This window comes from Lygodium microphyllum, chromosome 26 (genome assembly GCF_053477565.2).
Source record: "Lygodium microphyllum isolate KBCC chromosome 26, Lygodium_microphyllum_v1.1.10, whole genome shotgun sequence".
Taxonomy (NCBI): domain Eukaryota; kingdom Viridiplantae; phylum Streptophyta; class Polypodiopsida; order Schizaeales; family Lygodiaceae; genus Lygodium; species Lygodium microphyllum.
The window spans coordinates 49663355-49689440 of NC_141160.1; the positions used below are offsets into that span (position 1 = coordinate 49663355).

The following is a 26086-nucleotide window of genomic DNA, read 5'->3' on the forward strand; positions in this document are numbered from 1 at the left end:
CCTTTCCCTTTCCTACAAACATTCAAAAAAATGTCATATCCTCGAAACTTGAGCTTCAAAGATTCCTTCTCAGCTAGCTTAGTTCCCTGTAAGGCAATCATGACTGAGTTCCTTCTTTTGATTATGTGATAACATACTTCATTGGGGGCACTCATCCCAAGCCCATGCACACTCCATGAAACCATTTTGAGCCTTGCACATTGCTTAGACTAATTGAAACTGCATCTACAACTCCGTAGTGGGCTCCCTCATCATCAAGAGCTACATAAAAGTTCCTATCCACCAAAGGTATGCGAGCCAGTTTCTTGAGAGAGACCTTACCTAAAAATTTGGTGCATTTTTGCTAGTCTTTAGCTGCAATTGTTAGCATCAACCTTCTTTGGGATAGGTCTGTCTTGCTGATCTCTAGTCTGCACATCTTTCCTAGACTCCTTAGCAAGTTGATCAAGCTTGCTAGGCCTAGCCTTGTCCGTCAAATCATTCTTCCTCCTCTCATGGGTAGTGCCTTCACCATTACACTGATGGTTTCTTTCTTCTTCAATCTTTCTTGGTTAGATGCACAGGTGCAAATGTACTATGCTTTACATTAAGACTTCATTATTTGGGTTCAAAATATTTCGTTGAATTCCAAACAAAGGAGGCCAATTGATTGATTAATCAATTCAAGTGATTCACACGGAAATAAGATGGCTAGTAAGAATAAGAAACTATGGTTGACAACCACGAGCACATTTTTACAATGCTCATAAGCCTTATTTTTAAGTGTCTTACCGTGTTCTCACACTGCCAATAGAGAGGTTACTCGGCCTACAGCTTTTCTACACAAGCGAGGTAGCATCCCCCATTGCGACCCCAAAAACCACCACACCACAAACCAAAAAAGAAGAGAAAGAAAAAAGAACACTTCTACTTCATTGTTTGCGCTCAACACATAAAACAATCGATAGCTAGGCTGATTGATGTCACCGATTGCTTGAACTCCACACCATCAAGGGCATCAAAGCTGAACCATGAAAAAGATGACTACATCCGTGTAAGTGCTTTTGCACAAAGCCTGCAGATAAGACCTTCAATCAGCCGGTATGCAATTACCATGAAGAACCAGAAGACTAGTACTAACGGATGAAATATAGAAGCCAGCACGCACTACTGTCAATGACCATAAAAACCAGTACTTATTAATCAGTACCATAACTTGTGAATGAATTTCAGAAGCTGCAGATAGAACCCTCTATCAGCCAGCATGAATAGTGTATATTTATTTAAAGGTTTGCCAACATGACCCCACCACTTTATAATGAAAGCAATTAAGCTGCAGCCTCCAAGAGCACGTTAAAAACAGCCTACACTACCAGGCCAAGATAAAAAGTATCTGCAAGGGGGTCTTAAAGAGAGAGACCATCATATATACCATAGTTAGCACAGCAGGAAAGGTAATTCTATCTATCCATTGCATCAAAGAGACTTGAATTGACAACCTCATCTCATGAGTCTGTCCTGACAACTGAAGTACGGAGCCACACTTGGATTTTTGTAATGCAGAGTGTATAACTTAATTCAAGACCACATTGCTAGCACAGTTCATCCATATTCCACCTTGGTTTGGTATGATCGATAGGCTGCTTGATTGTTGTATGATCTACCACATAAAAGTTAATCCATTCCATAGAACATGCTATTAAGTTTGTACCACCTCCAGGACAGATTACAAAGTGCATGATGAGTTGATTTACAGTCTAATCATAAGTAAAATTAAATTACAACCAAAAAATGTTTAATAACCACATGTAGACTGTTTGAGATCATTTAATCTGTGTCAAATATGGCAAAACATCAAATTTATGTCTGACATTGAAGCACCCTAGCAGCAAGTACTGGTTTCCCCTGTGTTGTCACTAGGTTGTCCAGGCCTCAAAATATTCTTTCTTGATGAACTTGTGTCAGTCAGTAAGCTTGGTGTATCCAGTATCTGTGGAAAACAGATTATTTAAAATCAACAACTAAACACAAGGGCTGCAAAGGGGAAGTTGAAAATTGTTCCCAAAGATTATCCTCTGACCTTCAGCACAAGCTCCTCAAAGCAATGCTGAACATTAACTCGTGTTTTTGCACTGCATTCTAGAAACAAACAGCCATACTGCCTTGCAAATGCAATGCCCTCCTGTTTTGTAACCACTCGTTCAGAATCCTGCAGCATGATATTTTTTTATTTATGGGAAAGCCTAAGAAACCCCTTGCACTCTTTTCACAGCTTTGGGTTGTGCCAAATCAGGAAGAAAAGAATTGTGATGACTTGCCTTATCAACCTTATTTCCAACAAGCATCTTGATGCAGTCTTGGTTCGTAGAATATGAATCCACCTCTTTCAGCCAAATATCAGACAAATTTGTAAAAGTGTCACGCCTTGTAACATCATATACTGCAAGAAACTAATTTATATCACAATCGATCATCATCATAAACCTCAGTAACATCATCATCACTAAACTAAGAACCATAAGATGGAGACATACAAAAATGCAGACAGTTTCCTCTGGTAATATCAATTTACACAGAATATTTGCTCACCTTCATTTTTACATCACTAGCATATGTTAAGAAGTCTAATAGGCATAGGAATAATCCCAAGTTGCCTTAAGGCATTCCAGGATTCGAACCCTTACAAACTTCAAACTTGACAACTGCAAACGCTTGCACTAAACATTCCAGGATTTAAACACTTATGAATTCAAACTTCACAATTGGAAACACTTGCACCAACCATCCACCACCATAAATGCAGTAAGTACAAGGTATAATTTTTTAAAGACCACTTCACATCTTGTCGTACACCTTTTTGGTGGAACTTGTTCTGTGTTCATGTCTTTCACTCAGCCCATGCATCCCCTATTGAACTAAAAATACATTAACTTCTTTAAAACAACCCCAGAACATGACTGATTAATAAATTAAACCTTTTTATTAATTAAAAAGAAATCTTTTCCTGGAGAGTGTTTGTGTCCCATAAACACAAACCAGGGATGCTACCCTCCATCCAGCCTCAATCTCATTTGTGCAGTTTGCAGGTGCCATATCTTTGCTGTCCACACCCCCTTCGTAGAGGACACCTCACCCAAAGCTCCCCATGCTGCTGTACAGCCTACTCTGACATTGCCCAACTGCCACGTGGCAGTCTACTGCTGCATTTTGCCCTGATTGCTGGCATACAACCTGTTTTCAACTACTGCACATTTGTGTCTTGCTGCCAGACTAATCCGTTCAGCTGCCAAATCATCACTGCTGCCTGTATTTGCTAGTTTCCTGCATCGGATTGTCCATCAATCACACTGATCCTGCATCCTACTACTGTGTTTGCTGCTGCCAAATGCATTCAGGGGCTGCCTGCTGCATTTCACAATCTGTCAAAGTACGATACACTCTAGCTCATTATCTCTGCCCTATTCCTTTGTCAGAGATTTATTCATCCCCTAGGTAGGCATTGGCAGTATAATGTTGTACGGTTAGCACTCTCAGGCACAATTACACATTTCTTGGATATAGATCGGGCAGTTTTATGCAATCGTTTAATGTTTGCCAGCAGTTCAGGGCAGTCAGGCTGGCCATGCATGTTGTGTAGGATGCCATGTGGCATAGGTATTAGTATGCAGCATTTTTTATCATTATTTACTGCTGTGATTTTTTATTTGGAGCAGTCAACTGTTAGCAGTCATGTTTGTCATGCCTTGTCATCTCTTGCCTGGGAGCCTTAGTATGACTCAAAAAAGGACTTCAAAATTTAGGAGCTCTAACCTATATGTCACTTGTTTTGACGGAGGAGGTAGCTGATTGTAGAGCACTCAGTTTATTGCCTTTTAGTGCATTTTCTCCTCCGGTCGAGATTTTGTGTGCATTTCTCAAGCAATTACTACTTTCCACAGTTTGCCTGCCTACACCCACCAAACATTATCATTGTCATCTGGGATTTTTCCAGGGTCACCCCTATTTTTCTAGCACTTTATTCGTCATTGACCAGCATTTATTGCTGATAGGCCAGCATTTATCCTACACCTGCCAAACATTGTCATTGTCATCTGGGACTTTTCCAAGGTCACCCCTATTTTTCTAGTACTTTATTCGTCATTGACCAGCATTATTGCTGATCGGCCAGCATTTATGGCCTCCCCTAATGCAAGTCATCCAGATTTGGGCAATTTTGGCCTATATATAGTCTTCCCCTCCCATCATCCATTCATCTTCCTCCTTCCTTGGTAGGTGCACACTCTAACTCTGTCATCTTCCTCCCTCTCCAATGCTGCCATCGTCATCAGCTCAATCTAGTGCCCTCACTAACACTATGGGCTCAAGCAAGGATTGATCAATCTCCTTCCACTTTCCCATTTGTATCAGCATTCTTTCTTGTTTAGTGCAAATTTCGTTCTTCTTTTCTTGCCGTCTTTCTCTGTTCCTTTGTCTCTGTGTTTCCGTTCCTTTCTATTGCACACTCTCACATCAACTACTTTAAATTGGCTAACCTGATAATTTAATTGTTTTTCTCTTGCCTATTTATGTTCGAGGTGAACAAAGTCCCAGTACACTATTTTTTAAGTTAGAAGGGGCTACCCTTGTTTTTGTGCAAATTATTTGTTAGATTAGGATTCAATAGCATGCACATACTCACACATGCTCATAGTGAACAAGTGAACACCAAGAAAGAGGAGAGTGCTAGAAGGTCGAATCCACTATGTGAGAATGATAATGAAACTACAATCCCTAAGGTACTAAGTATCACACCCACTAAAGGGTATTCACATGGGGAAAAAACCTTCCATAACAAGAAGATAAAAAGTGCCCGTGGATACGGAGATGTTTACACCAGAACTTCGGAGGAACACGATAAGTGTAACAAACCCCCCTTGAGTGAACAATGTAATTGTATACAAGGAATAGGCAAATCAAACCCCAAATGATATCAAGCCTAGAGCCTTGCAAAAGGCTTCAAACTTCTCTCTAAAGAGAGCTTTTGTTAACAATCTGCCAAGTTATCCTGTATAGGGACATAAACTAAGTGAATCTCCCTTATATGTAGCCTCTCTCTGACATAATGATCATGCACCTCAATATGCTTAGTGCTATGAGAAAACAGGACCAACAACGGAGGAGAGAAATGAGACAGTGACAGTGAGTGAGTTGCAACAAGAGAGTAGAGTGTACTTTCTGAACTGGATAGAAAGAGTGAAAGTACAATCTAGTTTTAAGTCATGAGTTGAGCTAACCAGCCTTCCATCAACTAGCTAGAGTTAGACTAACTTACTCTAGTTCCTAGTATCACTAACTTATTGTCTAAAGACACTAGGTATACACACTACATTGACACTTAAATAAGTGTCCACACCACACGAAATACATTGGACACTCCCAAAATTACCAAATTCTAATACCCTAAAATGCCAATGTCATGAAGTACAAGGATGATCAATCACCAAAGCATCCTAAGTTTAAGGACTTTCGAAAAGCCCCAAAATTCTCACATGGTAATGCTTTGCTGAAAATGTCAACAACATTTTCCTATGTGGATACATCCATCAAACTAATCTCTCCTGCATAACATCTCTCTCTGACATAATGGCAATACACCTCAATGTGTTTCTTGCAAGCATGAAATGCAGAATTACGTACTTCTGCAATAGTACTCTAACTTTCACAAGGAATGGGTGAAGACCCCTCCAATGGTAGATATAGATCAGCCAACAATCTGCGCAACAGCCATGAAATGCATAAACAGGCTAGAAAGAAACAATTCCACTAGTAGACTGCCTAGTGTCTACATCACCAACCCAATCTGAATCAGTATAAGCCTGTAAATGCAAGTCTCCCCTCCCCTTTCCCAAAAATAATAATGCATGTAATTGAGTACCTTGCAAGTATCTCAAGATCCACTTAACAGCTTGCCAATGTATGGTCCATGGCCTATGCATATATTTGCTCACCTAAGATACTGCATACTAAACGTCAAGACGTGTTGCAAAGGTAAATGAGACAATCAACAGCCTGGCTGTAAATTGCAATATCATGCATCTCTTCACCATCATTGCATAGACAGCTTTAAGCATGGATCCATAGGAGTGCACATAGGTTTGCAATCTTGCATATTATATGTATGTAACAACTTATCCACATACTATGACTATGACATGATGATACCATGCTAATTTTGGGTGAACTAAATCCCCAAATAGTGGTGGTATGGACAACCCATGTTTGACATAGCAAATGCATGTTTTAATTGAGTCTTCAAATCAGCAATTTATTCCTCTGTAGGTTCAATGAGCAGCATGTCATCCATATAAAGAATGATAATCAACAAGTCCCCCCTTTATTCTTAATGTATAGAGTGGGAGTAGTTGGACTATTTTTGAACCCTTTGCTGGCCAAATATGCATCAATTTTTTAGTACCATGCATAAGGAGCTTTTTTAAGACCATAAAGAGCTTTATGCGGCTTGCATACCACGTGCTCTCTCCCTTTAATTACAAACCTTGAAGGTTGTGACACATAAACATCCTCATGCAAACCCCCATTAAAGAATGTTGTCTTAATGTCCAACTAATGTACTTTTCAACCATAATTTACAACCACAGCAATCACACATCTCATCGTACTCATAAGGGATGTAGAAGCAAATGTTTCCTCATAATCTATGACCTTCTTCTGCGCGCATAGCCTTTTGCTACCAACCGTACCTTGTACCTATCAATTGTACCATCAGCTTTACATTTGAGTTCAAAAACCCACTTAGTGTCTATGGCCTTCTTGCCAGGTGGTAGATCCACAAGATCCCATGTAGAGTTAGTGGCAATGGAGTCTAACTCCTCCTACATGGCCTACATCCAACATACATCCTGCTAAGCTTCATCCAAGGAAGTAGGCTCATCATCATCCAACATTGCGCTCATAAACACATGCTTATCACAATCATCTTCTTCCATGATATCGACCAAATGTGCCCCCCCCCCCCCCTACATGTTGCATGTCGAGCAGCCCTTCTAGTACACCGAGATAATGGGGCATCCATTTCACTCTCCTAGAGAATTTATAACAGTCATCTTGGGACCGTTTTTGCTGCATTTATAGCATCCCTTTCATTCTAAACTCTTGCCGTCATTGCATGTGGCAAACCCTCATCAATGCCCTCCTATTCGGGAGCATATGGAGCAACAATAGCTTGCTGTAATAGGTCTGTCCTGCCATTTACAGCAAGCACAAACTCCAAAGAAAGATATTAAAGGCCTTCAAAAACATCACCAATGTCATGTGTGGTTAGCATTTGAAACTAGTCATGTGAAAATGTTGCATTTTCAGCAAATATGACATCCCTACTAACAAACACCTTCTTCGTACGTGGGTCATACATGCAATAGCCTTTGCTTTCCGAACTATAGCTAGTAAAGCTACATTTTATAGCCTTATCATCAAGCTTCCCACGAAGCTCTTTCGGAACATGCGTGTAGCCTATACAACCAAATACCTAAAAGTAGTCAAATTTGGGTTTCTTGACATGCGAAGCTTCAAATGGTGTGATCATCTTCAAAGCCTTTGTAGATGCACAATTCAATACATGATTGGCACACTAAAGCCCTTCTAACCAAAATTTATGTGGAGCCCCTTGCTTTTTAACATACAGCAAGTCATTTCCATAAGAGTGTAATTCTTCCTTTCAGCAACTTCATTTTGCACAGTGGCTTAATGCATAATGCCACAATCCAACAAATATGTCTCAAAAGTAAGAGACATATACTCCCCCCCTCTATCCATGCAAAATGCATGTACTTTTAAACCAATTTTAGACTCAAGCTTTGCCACAAGATGTTTAAAATACATGAGTACACCAAATTTAGCCTTTAGCCCATGCACCCATATATACCTCTAGTCATCAATAGACGTAACAAAGTAAAGATGACCTCCAAGTGCACGTGTCCTCATGGGACCACAAACATCAAAGTAAGTTATATTTTTCATATTACACGCACTGTACTATCCTTTTTGAAGGCAAACATGTGCATCTTGCCCAAAATACATCCCTCGTATACATGAGGAGGTGGAGTCTCCACTGGAAGCAATGCATCTACCATATGACACCTCTGGCGAGTCATCAAACTCCAAAAGCTCGTATATCCATAGCCAGCATACCAAAGCTCTGCATTTTGCATAGCAGATGTAAGACTAGTGACCGCCATAGCATCATGAGAATGTCGGTCATAAGTGTCTAACAAGAATAAACCCTTATATAGGGTGCTTAACATCCTAAGTACATAGTCCATTTCTCTATTTTTGACAATACATTTGTCATCCTCAAAGATGACCTGAAAGCCATGTTTATTGAAGGTAGAAATAGATGACAAGTTCTTTGTAATGCCAAGCACAAACAATACATCTAGAAGCATGAAATTTGAACCATTTGCAATAGTAATAGTGACTATCCCAATGCCACAAACATCATATTTATTGTTGTTCGCACATGTGACACACTTTCCAATAGGGGCCGAATGCAAAGAAGTAAACAAGTGCTTCCTGGATGTGATGTGCTTTGGAGCACCACTGTCAAAATATCATGTTTGCTACATTTCAGCAGCATTAAATCCTCAAACAGCCATAGAAGAATCATAACTGCATGTGAGAAATGCATAATCCTCCTCTACCAAGTTGATTGAAGCATCACCATTTGCTAATTTGATGGCCGATGCCTCTTGGACAACCAAACCAGAGTCTTTCTCCTTCTCCTTGGCCAATCTCTTTCGACACTCATCAATATAGTGACCAAGTGGCTTCTTGCAATAATGGCATTTTCCCCTTCTTTTTAACCTCATCTGAGTCTTGGACAGCCTTGTTTAATGGCTATCCAACATCACTCTTTTGCTAGTTTTTTGCATTTCGCCTAGCTTTACCCTTGCCTTTAAATTTGGAAAGCATAGCCACATCACCTAAACGCAATGCAACATTCTTTTGAGTCTGCTCCTCTTGCAACAAGAGGCCTTCCAACTCCACAAAAGTAAAGGGCAGCTGGCCCCCCCACCCCCCTCGATGACAATATGAAAAAGGTGTAAAAACCAAGATATGACTCTGAAAGAGAGTTCAACATGATGTTCACCAATTCAGCATCCTCAATAATCTCATCAACATTGAGCAACTGGTCACACAAATCCTGTATATAGTAAGGTGATCCATCATGCTATCACTCTCATCCAGGTTTACATTTGCCAACTCTCTACGAAGATAGGAGATCCTAGCCTCATTGCAAGCAACAAACATACGCTCAAATATATCCCATGCTGATTTTGAGATCTTGCAAGACCGAGTGTGTGGAACGATGGCCCTTTTTACTGACAACGCTATCAAAGAAAGTGCCTAAGCATCCTTTAAATCCCAACTCTTTGTGAAGATAGGAGATCCTAGCCTCATTGCGGACAGCAAACATACGCTCAAGTATGTCCCATGTTGATTTTGAGGTCTTCCAAGACCAAATGTGCAGAATGATGGCCCTTTTTACTAATATTGCTATCAAAGAAAATGCCTGAACATCCTTCAAATCCCGTTTCCTTTGATCCTCCAAAGAAGAGGGAGGGAGGAGGGGCATCACAACAACACTAGCAATTTGTCCTCAAGCATGACTTTGAGGTGTCTAAGGTGCGAGACCTCCTGGCCACTGCAAGTCACCTGTAACATAGTCCCACAAGTCCTTCACAACAAGAAGGTTGCAAACCATAAAACTCCACAACAAGTAGTTAGAGCCATAAAGCTTGTCCTTTTGAGTGAGGATACCAAGGATTCTACTCTAATCACTGTTTCCTTGACGCGCCATGCTGTCAAGAATGAGCAAAAATCTGCAGCCAAATACTTCAATACTGAAGTATAGTGTGTGTACTCCTCAGAGTACCAAAAATCCCTCGGAATTATCAAACAAGTACCAAACTGTCACAAAAATGCCAAAGTGTGCACAATGTCACCCAAAATAGCACTCAGCCACAATAATATCAGCAATGCACTACTATATACTGCTGTAATACACCTACCTCATAATGTGTGCCTACAAAATTACAATTTCCAGCAATTTAATGCTGATTCTCACCAAGATTTCTGAATTTTCCCAAAATTTGCTGCTCTATCTGACTATAGCAGCAATTAAATGCTTCTATATCACTGATTTCTTGCCTTGGGATGCAATAAGGGAAAAACCCCCAAATTTCCTCCTGAAATTTCAAAAATTGAAGAAATTTTTACCTTATAGCTCGAATTTCTACAGAATTGCACCTCAAGGTGTGTGCCAACAAGGAGCAAGAGCTGGAATCTGCTTCAAGATACGTGCCAAAGCTTCCACGCCTAAAAGCCCCAAATTTGTTGCACGAATCTAGTGGAAAGCATGCAATGTCAGCTTCCCCAGTGTCAAATTGTGCAGAAAAGGCTGATTTGGTCAAAAGCCCCAAATGTTGGATACCTCTAGATGCATGCGCAGACTTTGGGCGATTCAGTGGCAACGGCAGTTGTGCTGGCTAAGCTAATGCTTAGAGCACAGCAGAGGTACCAATGGTTGGTGTAACGGGCAGCAAGTAGCACAAAGACAAAGGTGAAACAAACCAGGTGGCACTGGCGATGTGAGACAAAGCAAGCAATGCGAAAGATGCAAAAGGTGGCAGTGGTTGCTGCTAACTAGGAATGGCCGCGGCCAGAGTAGTGCAGGGAGCAGAGGCAACTTAGTATCGACAGAGCTGGCAGGCAGCAGCCTAAAGCCTAGCTGGTGGTGTTGGCAGCACCCTGGCCAATCAGCTGTACAGGCTGAAGAATCAGTTGCCAGCAGTGCCTCCTCTTCCTCGAGTTGAGCATTGACTAGTTGCAGCACAACCTTAGCGCAGCAGCACCAGCTGATGGTGGCTATTCAAGATCCGCGCGTAGGAGTTGCTCTCATACCAACTATGAGAAAACAAGACCAGCAATGGAGGAGAGAGAAACGAGACAGTGACAATGAGTGAGCTATAGCAAGCAAGTAGAGTGTACTTGCTGAACTGAACAGAAAGAGTGAAAGTACAACCTAGTTTAGGTCATGAGTTGATCTAACTAGCCTTCCACTAACTAGATAGAGTTAGGCTAACTTACTCTAGTTCCTAGTGTCACTAAATGTCTAAAGACACTCGATAACACTACATTGACACTTGAATAAATGTCCACACCACACAAAATACATTGGGCATTGCCCAGAATTACCAAATTCTAACAAGTACGAGCATGAAAAACTAGATTTCTCACAATTGCATGGCACTCTGACTGTCAATGTAGATAGAAGTGGATGACTACTATCTCGCACGAAGATCGACCAAAAGGCGTCTAAGCCACACATTCCAATGTAGCTGTAGATGCTGCCCTATATTCAGCCTCAAAGCTGTTGAGAAACCCTTCACCTACAATTTGCGCATAGTTACATTTGTACTACGTACAGACTAGTTCGTTCCGTACAGTTCATACCGTACCGTACCGTACGTATCCGTACCATTTCATACCAAAAAACACGCTATTTTTGGCCTCTGAAGACTAGACCATACAATATCTTCCAACTCCTAAGCCTTATGTTTATTATCATAATTCCAAGTCTCTCTCACACACACACACACTCTCCCTCTCTCCCAACTTCCAAGATGAGTATCCAATTCCAAGAGCATCCCTCCCCCCCTCCTCTCTCTCTCTCTCTCTCTCTCTCTCTCTCTCTCTCTCTCTCATACACACACACAAAAGAATGAAGAGCCTGTTTGTCCATCCACCCTAAACTTTGCTTTGTTCTTTGATGTATTACATATACACTCCCATTTTTCTTCTAGTAGCGCATTGCGCATGTTGTGCATGAGGTTTTTCCTTGTTATCCTCATGTATTCATCCTATTAACTCAAGTGGCATTGCTAATTTAGCTCTAAACATGTGTTCTATTATCTATAATCCAAAATAACAAAGTTTTTGTTTTTTTTTTCATACTAATATCGTACCGTACCTTATAAAATCATAAGATACCAATTAGTACCGTATTTTATCGTACCATACCGTATCGTACCTTTCGTACCTAGCAACCCAAAGTTTGTGTTTTTTGTGTTTCTACATTTTGTGTTTAGGGTTTGCAGCCCCAAAAAGGGGCACCACCCTAGACTAACTGTGCCTATTTATAGACCACTCTCTCATTCATTCCTTACGGCTAATCCTTCAATCCATCACTCCCACTCTCTCTTCGTCAATCTTCTGACACTCTCTCTCTTCCATCATCTCTCTCTCCTCTCCTACCACCATCTCCACTCTCCTGGCACCAACCTTCATCTCCAGTTGGCTACATTTATGGTGGCAGTGTGCTCCTCTTCAACTAGCATCCATCCTCCATTGTTGGCAACAGCATCTTCTATGCTCCTACACCTTGCGTTTAAAGTCCACACTCTCTTGGTGTCAGCATCCACCCTATCTGGTGTCATCCTCCACTCTTCTGTTGGTAATGAGCAAACCACTCTGCTGGAAGCCCTTTTGTGAGAAGATCTACACGATTATCATCTATATATACCTTGACAAGCTCAATGCTTTTGTTACCAAGCACATCCCTAATAAAGTGATACTTCACTTGTATGTGCTTCATCTTTGCATGAAAGATGGGATTTCATGCTAGCATGAAAGCACTCTAACTATCACAATGGAGGACAAGAGTCTTAATAATACTAAGCTCTCCCACCAAACATGAAAGCCATAAAGTCTCCTTGCATACCTCAGTGGCAGCCACATACTCTACCTCTTAGTAGACAATGCAACACACTTTTGTAGCCTGGAGATCCAAGAAATTGCTCCTGCTATGAAGGTGAATACATACCCTAAAGTAGATTTCCTGCAGTAAGCATGACCAACATAGTCTGCATTCATAAAGCCAACGACAAATGCCTTCTTCTTTCCGAAGTAGATGCACAAATCCTTTGTGCCCTTAAGATATCTCATGATACCTTTCAATGCTTCCCAATGCTTTCTACTAGGATGCGCCATGTACCTACTAGCCACTCTCACTGCAAATGCTATGTCAGGATGTGTAGCAACCATAGCATACATCAAGCTACCCACAGCCGAAGCATATGAGATTTTGGCCATTTCAGCCTTTTCATCATCAAATGTAGGGATATCCTCTGCACTAAGTTTCACATATGAAGGCAATGGTAGACCAAGTGCTTCCCTCCCTCCATATTGAAACACTGCAAAATCTTGGATACATACTTCTACTGTGATAGATTAAAAAGACCTTTCGATATGTCCCTGAGATACGTGCCAAGAATATGATTTGCTTCACCAAGATTCTCCATATCAAAGCTTCTATGTAGATTCTTCTTCAATGTGTCTAACGCATGAACATTCCTACCACCAATCAACATGCCATCCACATACAAAATTAGTATAATAAGGCAGCCATCTGCTACCTTCTTGATATACAAGCAATGATCCACTTCACTTCATGAGATTGCATGAATGTATCAAACTTATGATACCATTCACGAGATGCCTATTTCAGCCCATACAAGCTTTTGTTGAGTTTACGTACCATCTTTTCTTGTCCCTTAGCCAGAAAACCTTGTGGTTGTTTATAGGTGTTTGTGGGCTATAGCTCGCAATCTCAAGGCCATCGATTGTATGATCCTGTAAAGCAGGATGTCTATGCGGGCCGTGACGTTCGGTTATGGAGGTTCCAGCCCTAGAGGGTGGTGAGGACCACCCTATTCTTGGAGATCCCGATGATAGTTGGGCCCTGGCGACTGTTCCTCTCAAGCCTATGTCGCTTGAGGACTCTTCTTCGGATGAGCAGTCTACCTCCCAGCCACCGAATTCACGGATTGGTCCTCTGTTGTCAGTGGACCTTTTAGAAACTTCAGCAGATGGAGACTGTCGAGGTGAGATCCGGGCTCCTCCTCATTGGGCCCGTGACGCACTCCGAGATTCAAGGATTGAGGGGATCCCTAAGGAGTGGCAATCGTAGGATGGACGGCGGAGGTCATCGAGGCACCACGCACATACTATGGAGCTTGTTTGCTCTAACTACTGTTTGATATCCCATGTTATGCAGGATAGAGAGCCTACCTATGTGAAGGAGACTTTACAGTTTGATCATTGGCGGACTTCAAATTTGTCACGCTATGTCTTCGCGATGTGAACATAAGCATCACACCCAAAAACCCTAAAATAAGAAACATCTGGCTTTGATCCAAAGTACGTCTCATAAGGAGTCATACCAACAACAGCGGAAGTAAGGGAATGATTAAGGATGTGAACTGCAGTAGCCACAGCCTCAGTCCATAGACACTGAGATGTCTGACAATGCTCCATCATGGTACGGGCCATCTCGATCACACTGTGATTCTTCCCCCCAAGATGCCATTCTCCTAAGGGGTGTTTATATTTGTAAACTCTTGGTGAATACCACGATCTGCAAAAAACCGAGTAAACTCATTAGAAATAAATTATCCGCCCTTATCCGAACATAAGGTCTTCAACTTCCGCCCCGATCAGTTCTCCTCAAAAAGCAACCAATCCTTAAAGTTGGAGAAAGCCTCCGACTTCAACTTCAAGAAATAGGCCCATGTCATCCTATTGTAATCATCTACAATGAGCATGAAATACAAGCTCCCTCGAAGGGATTTCGTCCTCATCGGTCCACAAAGATCGATAAAAACAAGCTCCAAGGGTGCTGAAGACCACCTCAAAGCCTTGCTGGGAACAACATCACGAGTCTGCTTCCCATGGATCCAAGATACACAAGGCTGCTGACTCACCACAATATCCGGAAAACCTCGAACAAACTGGTCCTTAGACGCCTTCCAAAGGTAATCATAATTGAGATGGCCAAACCAAGCATACCAAAGCTCAGACTGAGTTGCTTCCCATGGATACAAGATACACAAACTGACTCACCACAATATCCTCGAACAAACTGGTCCTTAGATGCCTTCCGAAGGTAATCATAATTGAGGTGGCCAAACCAAGCATACCAAAGCTCAGACTAAGTTTCAGAGGTAAGAGGAAGAGAAGTCAAGGCAGAAGAAGACCGCAACTTGTAGACTCCATTCTCCTCATAACTTAAAGAAAGAACCTGTCTCAATCCTCGATCAAGAATCCACATCAAATTCGACCAAAAGGCCAAGGGCACAAATCTTGTGCACCGAGAAAAGATGATACCCCAAAGCTGGCACATAAAGTATCTCAGATGCATGGGCACCACCACGCCCATTTGGAATAAGATGCATGTTGCCCCATCCCTAAATAGGAATAGACGAACTATCTCCAATGAGAATTTGACCATGAAAAGGCTGCCAATGAGTAACACATATGGAAGGAGCCATGTGGCGAGAGGCACCACTATCAACAATCCATTCCCGAGTAAATGGGGCCGTCGACGCAACATCAAAAGCCGTCACGGTCGAATCCTCAACCAGCTCCAAATGAAGGAAAGCAACTGATGGAGTAGCCACCGCTCTAGAATCCTTTGAAGATTTCTTCTTCTCCTTCTTCTCCTTGTTGGGGCAATCCTTCTTTCAGTGAACTGTTAAATGTGACAAGTAGACTCCTTGTCTTTGTCCCCCTTAGATTTGTCCTCCTTTGTTGGGTCCTTCCCCATCTTATGAGAGGATTAACCAACCAAAACCTCAAATGTCAAAGCATTGGTTCCTTTTTAGCTCCTCTTGGTCCAAGACTATAAGAACCAATTCTTCCCACCAAAGAGTCTCAAACCGCCCTGAAGTAATCAAGGCCGAATAAAAACCAATGAAGCAAGGTGATAATTGTGAAATGAGAGTTATAACCATGTCTTCAAAAGTGATCACCTTCCCTGCGTTTTGAACCTGCATCTGAAGCTTCCTTAGCTTGTTGATATACTGCCACATGGATGATGACTTGTTGACACTCATGGTCCTCATTTGCACTTCCAAAGAGACTTGCTTCATGACAGTCATCTGATTATACATCTGATCCAACTCCGACCATATCTTCCTAGCCACCATCAAATGCTCAATATGCTAGATAATAGTTGTAGTACATGAGAAAAATAAAAAGAAGCGAATGCGAGAATTGAGTTTATCCCAATGTGTCTAAACCTTTGCCAACTCCACCTTCTCAACTGGACGAGAGTCTAGACTCGTCTCGTGAAGAAGGACGATTGATAGCCTCCGTAAGAAGCTTCACCAAATCATAGGACTCCAGTATGGCAAGCATCATGACCCGCCAGATGCGGTAGTTCTCACCATCAAGCTTTTGATCTGAAGGAAGAGCCGGTAGGATGCGCATCTTCCGGTCCATGATCGCCTAAAACTCTATCTCAACCTTAGAAGACATCTTCACCTACAACGCCTGCACAAAACACAAAGAGGAGTTTCCTCTGACTATGAAAATACAGCCTGCTAGGACTATGGTTCGCTCATCCCGCTCCTTCTTTACCCGCCGAAGGCGATGAAAAGGTAAAATCTGCACTTGAAGGCCCAATACTTAGCCTCCTTCCTTCTCTGACAACAAAAAACAGCAGCAGCTTCAGCAAATCTTCTCTTTTCTTGCATGCCCACACTCACCTCAGCCTTATTCTGATGCACAGCCCACCTGCTCACACTTAAACACTGAAAACACAGCCTTGTGTCGCGCTGAGAACTCCTCATCAGATGGATCCACACATGAGCTGACAAATCTGTTAACACCTCATTGCTTGTAGTAGCTACAAGTGCCCCCCCCAACCAAGTTACCTTGTGCAAGGTAAGTAGTTGCTCTAGTTCTACTGGAAAAAAGAACGAATTGTTACTGTCTCGTAATGTATCCAACAGCCATCTAGAGGTTGTTTTAGCTTCCGGAATAGCAGCCCTCTCATCTAGCACTTCATCATCAGCAATGCCTTGATCAATGGTTGAAAATCAAGTTGTTGTTCAGCATGTGTTTGTTGCTATTGTGAAGATATGCTAGGGTTTACACTAAGGAAACACACAAAGTACCACCACAATTGAAACACAAAGACTCAAACAACAATGTGTAAAACACAAAACGCAAACATAGAAACAAACACAAATAAAGAAAGAGAGAAAAGAATAACTTTGAAGTGAATGAATGCTATAAATGAATGTAAGAGTGTGCAGAATGCTCAAGGGAAAAGCTAAAGAGTGTTGAAATGTGATGTCCACCAGAGATGGATCCTGAGTAACGTAACAACCATTTGGAAATGTCGGAGTGTGAAACTACAAAACACTAATCACCAAGGCAATAGAAGACCCAGGCGACAATAGAGGAAGTGGAGGATGATGCAAACTATCAAACTAGCTACAAAAACATAGGTTGATACAGTCACCAAGAGGAGATCAGCTCGTCGCCAAGTCTCGAACTATAGATGCAAGATGATCTGGGTGTTGATGATGAGAAAACTGCAAGCAACAACTAGCAACTGAAAATGCAACAATATGAGATCTCCATGTAATAAGGCAACAGCAAGGATGGAGACACCAAGTACTGAAGAGGATGGTAATGACATGGCAACAATCACGTGGGTTGGACAACCACTAAGTAGGAAATGTTAGAAACATCCAAGGGTTTCTGAAACGTAGGACATGGCTGAATTGATATTTTGGTCCTTGAAGATTAGAGTTGGCCTAATTTTGCACATGGAATCAAATTGTCCTTGTTTGCCTAATCAAAGCCAGCCTATAGAGAGAGAAATTTGAAGTTTGAACATGTTTAATAGCAACTTTTATTATTCATGTGACATGTTGCATGGTCCATGGATTTATTTGAAATGCTACAGAGACATGGATTGTTATTGATAGATTGCAATTAGTATGTTCACACAATTTTTAATCTATGCATTATACTTCTTTTATACTTATGAAATCTAGAAGATGAATCCTGAAATATGGTATGCCATGTATGTAAATTGTTGGTCTACTGATTGTTTGCTTAGATTTTTTATACAATGCTCAATCATGTACAATATGTGTTTTGTTGTGACCCATGGGACTTAAAGTACATTTATATGTATAAAAATTTTAAATAATTTTCATCTTGACTGAGACCCGTTTTTAACATTTTAGGAAATTCGTATGAAATCTTAGAAGCCCATTTCATACCTCCCATTTCTAAAACCCTTGGCAACTATGGTGACGTCCACTAGAAACAAATCCCAAGTGCTATAACCACCAGTTGAAGCTGAGGTGAGGCTGTAAGTGGAAGGGCAGCAAGTTGGAAACCAAGATGCCATAGTCTCTGAGCTGGAACTGGTAAATGTAGCATTGTAACCACCCAAAAGTGATGGCAGCTGATCCATGGAGGCTGTAGGAAGCTGGGCGATAGCAAAGGAAGGTGAATCTAATCCCAAATGGTTCCGCACTGCAGAAAACACCAGCTGGAAAATGCTCTGAAGGAGGCTGATCAGGAGGGCAGCCTACATAAATTGCAAATGCAGCTGTCTAGGAGCTGTACGAGTGATCGCCAACAGCAAGGAGCAGTAGAGAGCTGATGGCTGAAAACCTACAAACAAGGGAGTAGAATGAGCAGCCTCCTATTTATATATGTGGATCCTCCCAAAGTTTGTGTGTTGCATATGGGACATAGAAACTTTGGTAATCTTTGAGTTTTGGGGCTATTATAATGAGCTAATGAAGATTTAATGTATAAAGCGTCTTTTTTAGTTCAACAAGGAGATGACGATGATGATGATGATCAAGATAATGATAGGCAGAATGATGGAGAAGAGCCGGCACTGGAAGAGTATAACCTGGGATAAAGGGATGAAAGTGGTAGCGCACACAAGTCCCCTTTTAAAGAACTTTCTGAGCCAATTGTTCTATTGAACATTTTTAATTGATTTAATGCTTCTTGGAACTGTTTTAAGAGCCAGAAATGTATAATTAAAGTGGCAGAGTGTATGTAACTTAATATATCCCTCCGATTGGCAGCACATATATACAATTCATTCACAGTTTCACACCCATGTGCCTGTGTGCTCTCACATTGTTTTGCTGTCCAGTTTTTCATTCCAGTTTTCCATCAACATCAGTGCAAACCAAGATGTATGGACCATACATAGATGAATCTGAGACATCTTTCGTGCTTTCAGATTGGTGTCTGGATTTCAGCTGAATTATGCTACACAAGTACCCCTGTCGCAAGAGTTCTGGTAGTCGCACAGTTCTGTTGATCACAGTAGCAACAATAGTTCTGTCTATCACAGTAGTCAGACACATCAGACAAGTTCTATAAGTCACAAAAGATTGTGATTCAGACCTCCTGCAAATCACTGCTGAGATGTAAGAAGTAACTAAGTTTTAAATATGACATGTATTTGCCTAGGTGGCACACAATCCACATGCTCTGAACTGACAGAAATGAAACATGCTTTGCACACGAACATGCTGAAGTCGACCTCTTGAGGAAAAAGGTGTGCCTCATCTGGCTGCTCAAGTGCATGGCCACATACAGCATACAGATTTCCTTATTTCTATCAGCTGCATTATATAAAGAGAAAGACCCTGCGTGTGTGAGTCTCCCAAATTGACGCTTAAATCCCTTTAAAAACACTTTTGAACTTAATATGTTTTTATTTAGATAATGAGCACAAGCAATAAACAGCCACTGAAACATATCTAGGATTAAACCTAAATTTACTGTATCAGTTGAGCATTATGTAAAATGCAGGTTCACCAGTACCACATTCAACACATCACACAAACCTAGCTACTTTACAAGATGAAATATTTCCTTTAAAAGAGGTAAAAGAAATAAACTTGCCAAGAATTATTCCTTGAGCTCCTCTATAATATGAACTTGTCAGTGTCCGAAACCGCTCTTGTCCAGCTGCAGTTCATTTCATCCAACCAGCCCATAAATAAGAAAGTAATCTACTTATTATACTTTGCCAACAAGATCAGTTAGACAATCATGTCAAGACACCAATAAGAAGCTTTTATTGACTAGTGAATCTGCAGACACAAAAGCTACTTCAGCTAGGCTGAAACTAATAACATGCACAATCTGACTATTACAACTATCAGATTACAACACAAAAGAAAACACCTGTATCCCAAATTGTTAATTTTAACCTCTTCCCGCGCAATGTCATCAACTTCAACTTGAAATCAACACCTGCAATATGCGCCAATTGAACCAAGTTATCTCATATAACAAGGTGACTTCATCAAGAATGAGAGGCATCCGAAGAAATACAGCAAGCTGCATCTAAATGTTGCAATGCACAAGAAATTCTGGAGCTGGAGCTCAAGCTTCACCTATGGTGGGAGAAAGGTCATCAAATGTGTCTGATGTGAACCGTAAGAGTAGGCTGCTTTTCCCTACACCTGAATCTCCAATCAGAAGTAATTTGAAAAGGTGGTCAAACTCTGTTTGACCAGGAGGTGATGCCATGGAAAGAAAACGCCTTTCACTTCCAGCCCCAATTGAGTTAAATTTGCCTCTGTAGTTCATAAGTGGTAGATATAGATTAATTATACAAAAAAAGAGGACCTCACTGTCCAACAGAAAAATGCTTCACAAGACCATCAACCCATTAAACATATATATAGAACTGGTATTTGGCATCCAAATGCAAAAGTTTTTAATTGTTTACAGGCCCTTTGCTTAATAAGAGATATTTATGAGGGAAAGCTTGTTCTAGGTGGGCAGAAGCTGGTCTGGTGACTCTTTTCTTTGCAAATAACTAACACAAGAGTAAACATTTGCAAGTGCCAAGAGAGTACAACTTGTAGGCAATGGTCAAAGTGGCATTATAGGAGTAACGATGACACTGAATGACTATAATAGAATGTTCAGGAGAAATATCAAATGCATTAGTTAATAGTGTACACGTTCAGTTTCACACCCCCTTATTTTTCTTACATGATGTTAAGCTTAATCGTGCTTCCATATTCATCATGTTTGTGTGAGAATGTGCAAATGAAGAGAAAATGAGAAAACACAAAGCACAACACTGACACAATGAAGGAGAACACAAGAACTCACCCATGAATCATAAATGGCCACTGGAATCAATAAATGAAAACATGAGAAGAACAGTACAATACCACCAGGATACCAGCAGTGTGTGTGACCGGCAATGTCCCTGATCTTCCTCTCTCCAAACAATATGATACAATACAAGAGTGGAGGATTAGGCATATATAGGTGACAGTGGGAGAGGCCCAAGAAGATTGGGTTGGCCATAAATGCAACCACCCAGCTCACTAATGTGCCACCCAATATGCCCACTAAAAATAGTGCCTAAGTTAGCAGACATGTTATTCTTTGTGCTTGTTCTATGTACATCTCCTGCTTGGGAGCCCTAGTCTGAGTCAGAGGTCATTGGGAGCTCTATCAATGACATACTCTATGAGTCTATATTGGGTGTGAATTTCCTCTACTACAAGCACATCAAGTAGAGATTAGGGTTTCTAGGTATTGATCATTTTAGCCACTATCACTTTAAGCCCAATCACACTGCATAAAGTCCACCTTCTGGAGTGCATTTCAGATTTTAGGCACATGGCAGCCTGGGGAGCATCTCTTTCACATGAACAGCCAATTTGTGTAGGCACCAACCTTTGGCAACATCAGGTCTGTTTCATGCCCTAATTTATAAGCATAGCTATGCACCTGCCTCCATTATGCACCTTGCTCCAGCCATCATTTTTCCTCATCTTCCTCAACCAGATTTTAATCTTCTCAAATTTCCCAATTTTGTCATCAAAAAGTGCCTCTACCAGCTGCTGCCCTGATTTGGGACAGCAAAAATCTGTCACCTATTGATCTCAAAGCTTTTGATAATGTCGCCAGCCCCTGTAAACAATCATCTTCTGCTAGTCAACTTCAGGAAGCACTCATCTGCTGCTCGAACCTCCATGGCTGGCTGGAAATGATCTCAAACTGTTTGCGCCTGCGGTAATAGTTCTCTCTCTCTCTCTCTTTCTCTCTCCCCCTCCCCCCCCCCCCCCAAAAAAAACAATTTGAACTAACTAACTAGAATGACCCTCAACCAGCCCCAACAGCCCTCTCCCAGCCTTGCATGGGTAATTTTGACAAGTGGTAGACTGTATTGCCATTTCGCACATTTCCAAATGTAATTTCCAACTTTTATTAATTAATTTTCAAATTTTCATTTTTGAAAACTAATCAACCCCCATAAGGCATTTTGTTGTCCCAACATTAATTGGCCTAGGACTAGCATTAGCTTATTAATTAATGTATACTCCCCCAATGTCACCACTAGACATTTAATGGCCCAATTATACTCTTAGAACCAAATTAACACCAAGTACCCACAAGTACCTGCCCGGCATACCTTTATACAGCTTTTGGGAATGTCTCACACAGTTCAGTTGGGTTACTTAGGCCCCATCACAATGATTTAACTAACTTGCACATGTACACCTCACATGTGCACAAATTAATAATGCTAAAGTTAAGTATTAAGAATACACTATTAGCACGATTGTTAGCTCATATGTGAGTTTGTGCGTGCCATTTAGGGATGGGCACATTGTCTTTATTTTAGGCACTTTTATTGTGATTTATTTGTAACATTTTAGGCATTTTATGCTAGTTGGCCAAGCAGCTGTTATTTTTGGTGTATTTATTGCCTATTCCCTGAGGCTCCTCCTCCTCCTCAGTGATCATCATCATTCACAAGTGGACTTTCTGTTGGAGGGAGGAGCCAGTGCCAGTGCCCACTGGCCAGTGACTCACTATTGCGCAATTGTCTCGTGTTTGGTATATGGATTCCATTTCCCAATCACATCTTTGTGTTCTCTTCTTTTGCACTGTTCTGCTTTTTCTCTCTTTTGTCTTGTGTTCAATAGTTTATTTCACCACTTGTTTGTGCTTCCATTGCTGCATCACTTCTAACATGGTATCAGATTGCAGGATCTAGGTTCTTGCTACTGGTTTTTCTACTAATTACAAGTCTTTTTTCCATTTGCTGATCAAGTGACCTATTGCTGATCATTTTCAGCCTGTGTGTGGTCAGTTGCTGCCTGCATTTTCAGCCCAGCACCCTGCATTTTAAGCCTGCAACACCTATATTCGTCAGTTTGCTGCCTTAATTGCTCACTCAGCCTACGTTTTTGGTTTTCTGCCCCTAACCATGGCTGGGCAATTGTTTCTACAAGCCGTTTTTGCTATTTTTGGCAATTTTGGACTGCTCATTTTGCAACAATTACCCTTCGTTTCTGATCAGATTTTTTGTTACACTACATGTGAACTCTCATTTTGTGATGTCTTTGCTATCGGTTTGGCTGTATTCTCTCTCCATCCCTTCACTCCTCTATCATCTCTTCTTATTCTCTCCATATGGCTCTTCTGTGCACTTCTACAATTGATAAGTTACATGGACTTGACTATTTAACATGGAGTGCTATCATGAAAGCCTAGTTTGTGCAAAAGCAACTACGGTACATTGTTTGTGGAGCTATTCTCCATCCTCAGCGTCCCTTTGCACTTCCTAAAGATTTTGATGAGGACACCATGAGAAAGCTATGCTTACATGGGATGCAAATGATGCGTGTGCCTATTCTACTCTTCTTCGATATATTTCTAAAGAAGTTCTACCCGCGGTTATCTCCTACACAACATCTCCCGAAGTATGGCTGAAGCTTTAGATGTTGTACGAGGCACCTTCCACCATGCGTCAATGACCCTTTGGCCAGCTTCAGCAAATGAAGTTTGAATCTTAGGACACTATTTAGTCATTTTTTCTCCATATTACACAGGTACATGACTAGCTTCAACACATGCAATCTGCCCTTCCAAAGGCACATCTCATGGGAATGGTACTCTACAAGCTCCCCCTGAAGTTTGATGGAGTAGTGAATGCTTTGAGGGCACAAATGTCATCTAACCCTATGAGCTTTACACATATGTTCTTGATGCTACGTCAGCATGAGGCATCTTTGCGTTTACAAGGAAGGCTTCCATCTTATTGTGGAGGTTCTAGTGAGACCTTTATCACTTCAGAGAGGGGGGACAAGAAGAAGTCGAAGGCCCAATGTTATCACTATGGTAAGAAGGGCCATTTGCAAAAGGACTACAAGGAGTTAGCAACTTCACGAAAGAAAAAGAAGAAGAAGAAGAAGCAGAATGTGGACTCCTCCAACAAGTCATCCTCTTCCTCACACTTTGATTTCAATCCTCCGACCAAGACAAAGCCCAAGGCGCGGACGAGATCCACTTTTTTAGATCAAGGGAAGGGCTTGGTGGCCCCTTCCTCTACCTCTTTCAGTCCAAGTGATGTGGTCATCCCTCACGACTCTCCGATGCCAGTGAGGGAGTGTAAGAGGGTGGTGAGATGGGGTCAGTGAACCTCATCTATACTTGTATACAAATGCACAAGTTCCAAAGAGTGACATCCTTGACACATCAACCAAAGTTTGGCAAGTTAAAATCCTAGAGTTAGGCTTGACATCCAAATTCATGATGAGTAGGTATTTGACAAAGAGCAGCCTTGGCTCCTAGTCTTGTGCCCACATGAGGGGACACTTTGGCTGCTAGAAAATCCATGGTTATGTATCTTCAGAGGCATTTTTTATAGGAAGATCTTGTATGTTGCTGCGAGACATTGATGATGGACACAGAAACATGCTATGGTTCTTCTCTATTCCCCGAGAGCTAATACAATCGACATTGACATCAGGTTCTCTCCAAGACACCTTGGTGGTGGCTTAATCACCCACTACTTGGGTATCCATGGTTCTACTCTGGAGGTTTTATGTTGTATGAACTATGATGCGTTGTTCTCATTGTATCATTGTATCAGCTTACCCATGATATGAGAGGGTGTGTTGGTAGGATTGTCAGCTCATATGTGAGTCTATGCATGCCATTTAGTGCTAGACACATTGTCTTTATTTTATGCATTTTTTTAATGATTGATTTGTAGCATTTTAAGCATTTTATGCCAATCGGCCAGCATTAAAGCTGTTGTTTTTGGCATATTTATTACCTATTTGTTGAGCCTCCTCCTTCTCACTGATCACCATTGTTCACCAAGTGGACTTCCTACTAGAGAGAGGAGTCGGTGCCAGTGCCCATGCGACCAGTTACTCATTGTTGTACACGACCAAATATATGGATTTCATTTTCCGAGCACATCCTAAGCTCTCTTCTTTTAAAGTGTTCTTCTGTTTTCTTTCTCTTCTGTCTTGTGTTCAACACTTTAATTTAGCACTTGTTTATGCTTCCATTGCTACATCACTTCTAACATACACGTCCTCATGATAGACCTCAACCCTTGAAATCCTTGCGATCATCCCCAATTATACTACAATGTGACAAAAGCAAAGCAATACTAAACTACAAAAAGCATAGGCATCATAGTCAAATCACAACCGCCATTGTTGTTCATACCATGCTACTGCCAAACACGTGCTAAAATTTCCAGCCAACATAACTAAGACATAATTGACCAAAAGTGAATCATAACTGTTGTTAAAACCACATGGGATGCTTCCACTAACTGTAAATCGGAAGTGTTCCAACCAAGCAACTGTGATAAAGCAGGCCCTTTTACTCCCGCTCCCGTGTATTAATTTACTTGTACATGTAACCGCACCCTTGTGGGTGTAAGTGTACCATACCCTAAGTATAAATACATTCTTTTATTCTTTGTGTGTACCACGCTAGTACACACCCATCTCGAGTCTCCGCTCTCTCTACACACTCTCTACTGTTAAATGCACCTCCTTTGTCTCACACACTACCTGTGCACTTCTGCTCGCCCTTCAAACTGGTATCAGAGTTGTGGCCAGAGTGCTTGTACGAAGGAGTCAGCTCGTCATTGTTCACTCTATTCAGGAGGTGTTTGTTTCGACCAATCTGTAGTTAGTCAATTGCAGACGGCAACTGGCATGAGGCGCAGGTCAGCTGCGATAGTGTCATCTACAAGTGATAGGCAAGTGAGACCAGTCAGCGGTCAATTTCACCAGCAGCAGCAGGCACAGGTCATGAGCAGGCAGCAATGTCATTTCAGACAGTTTTCGTCACGCTTTCAACTGCAGGCGAGGACTGGCAGAGACCAGCAGGCGATGGTTGCAGGTCAACGGCAGCATGTTCGCCA

General features: G+C 41.5%; 1 protein-coding gene across 2 annotated transcripts in view; it reads right to left on the minus strand.

The window, feature by feature from the left end:
* Positions 1-1437: 1437 nt before the first annotated feature.
* The window catches only part of LOC148013247 (ras-related protein RABC1-like), a 45308-nt gene continuing 20659 nt past the window's right edge, over positions 1438-26086 (minus strand). The window contains exons 1-6 of one of the 2 annotated variants that reach the window (XM_087668027.1): positions 20274-20458; positions 20062-20130; positions 19777-19842; positions 2298-2419; positions 2060-2161; positions 1438-1969 (exon numbers count right to left, since the gene is read on the minus strand). In XM_087668027.1, the coding sequence (XP_087524153.1) occupies positions 1862-1969; positions 2060-2161; positions 2298-2419; positions 19777-19842; positions 20062-20130; positions 20274-20409 (603 nt within the window). In that variant the 5' untranslated portion in view covers positions 20410-20458 and the 3' untranslated portion in view covers positions 1438-1861. Of the gene's footprint in view, positions 1970-2059; positions 2189-2297; positions 2420-19776; positions 19843-20061; positions 20131-20273; positions 20459-26086 lie in introns of those variants that run through there. The other variant, XM_087668028.1, reaches the window with a different exon arrangement.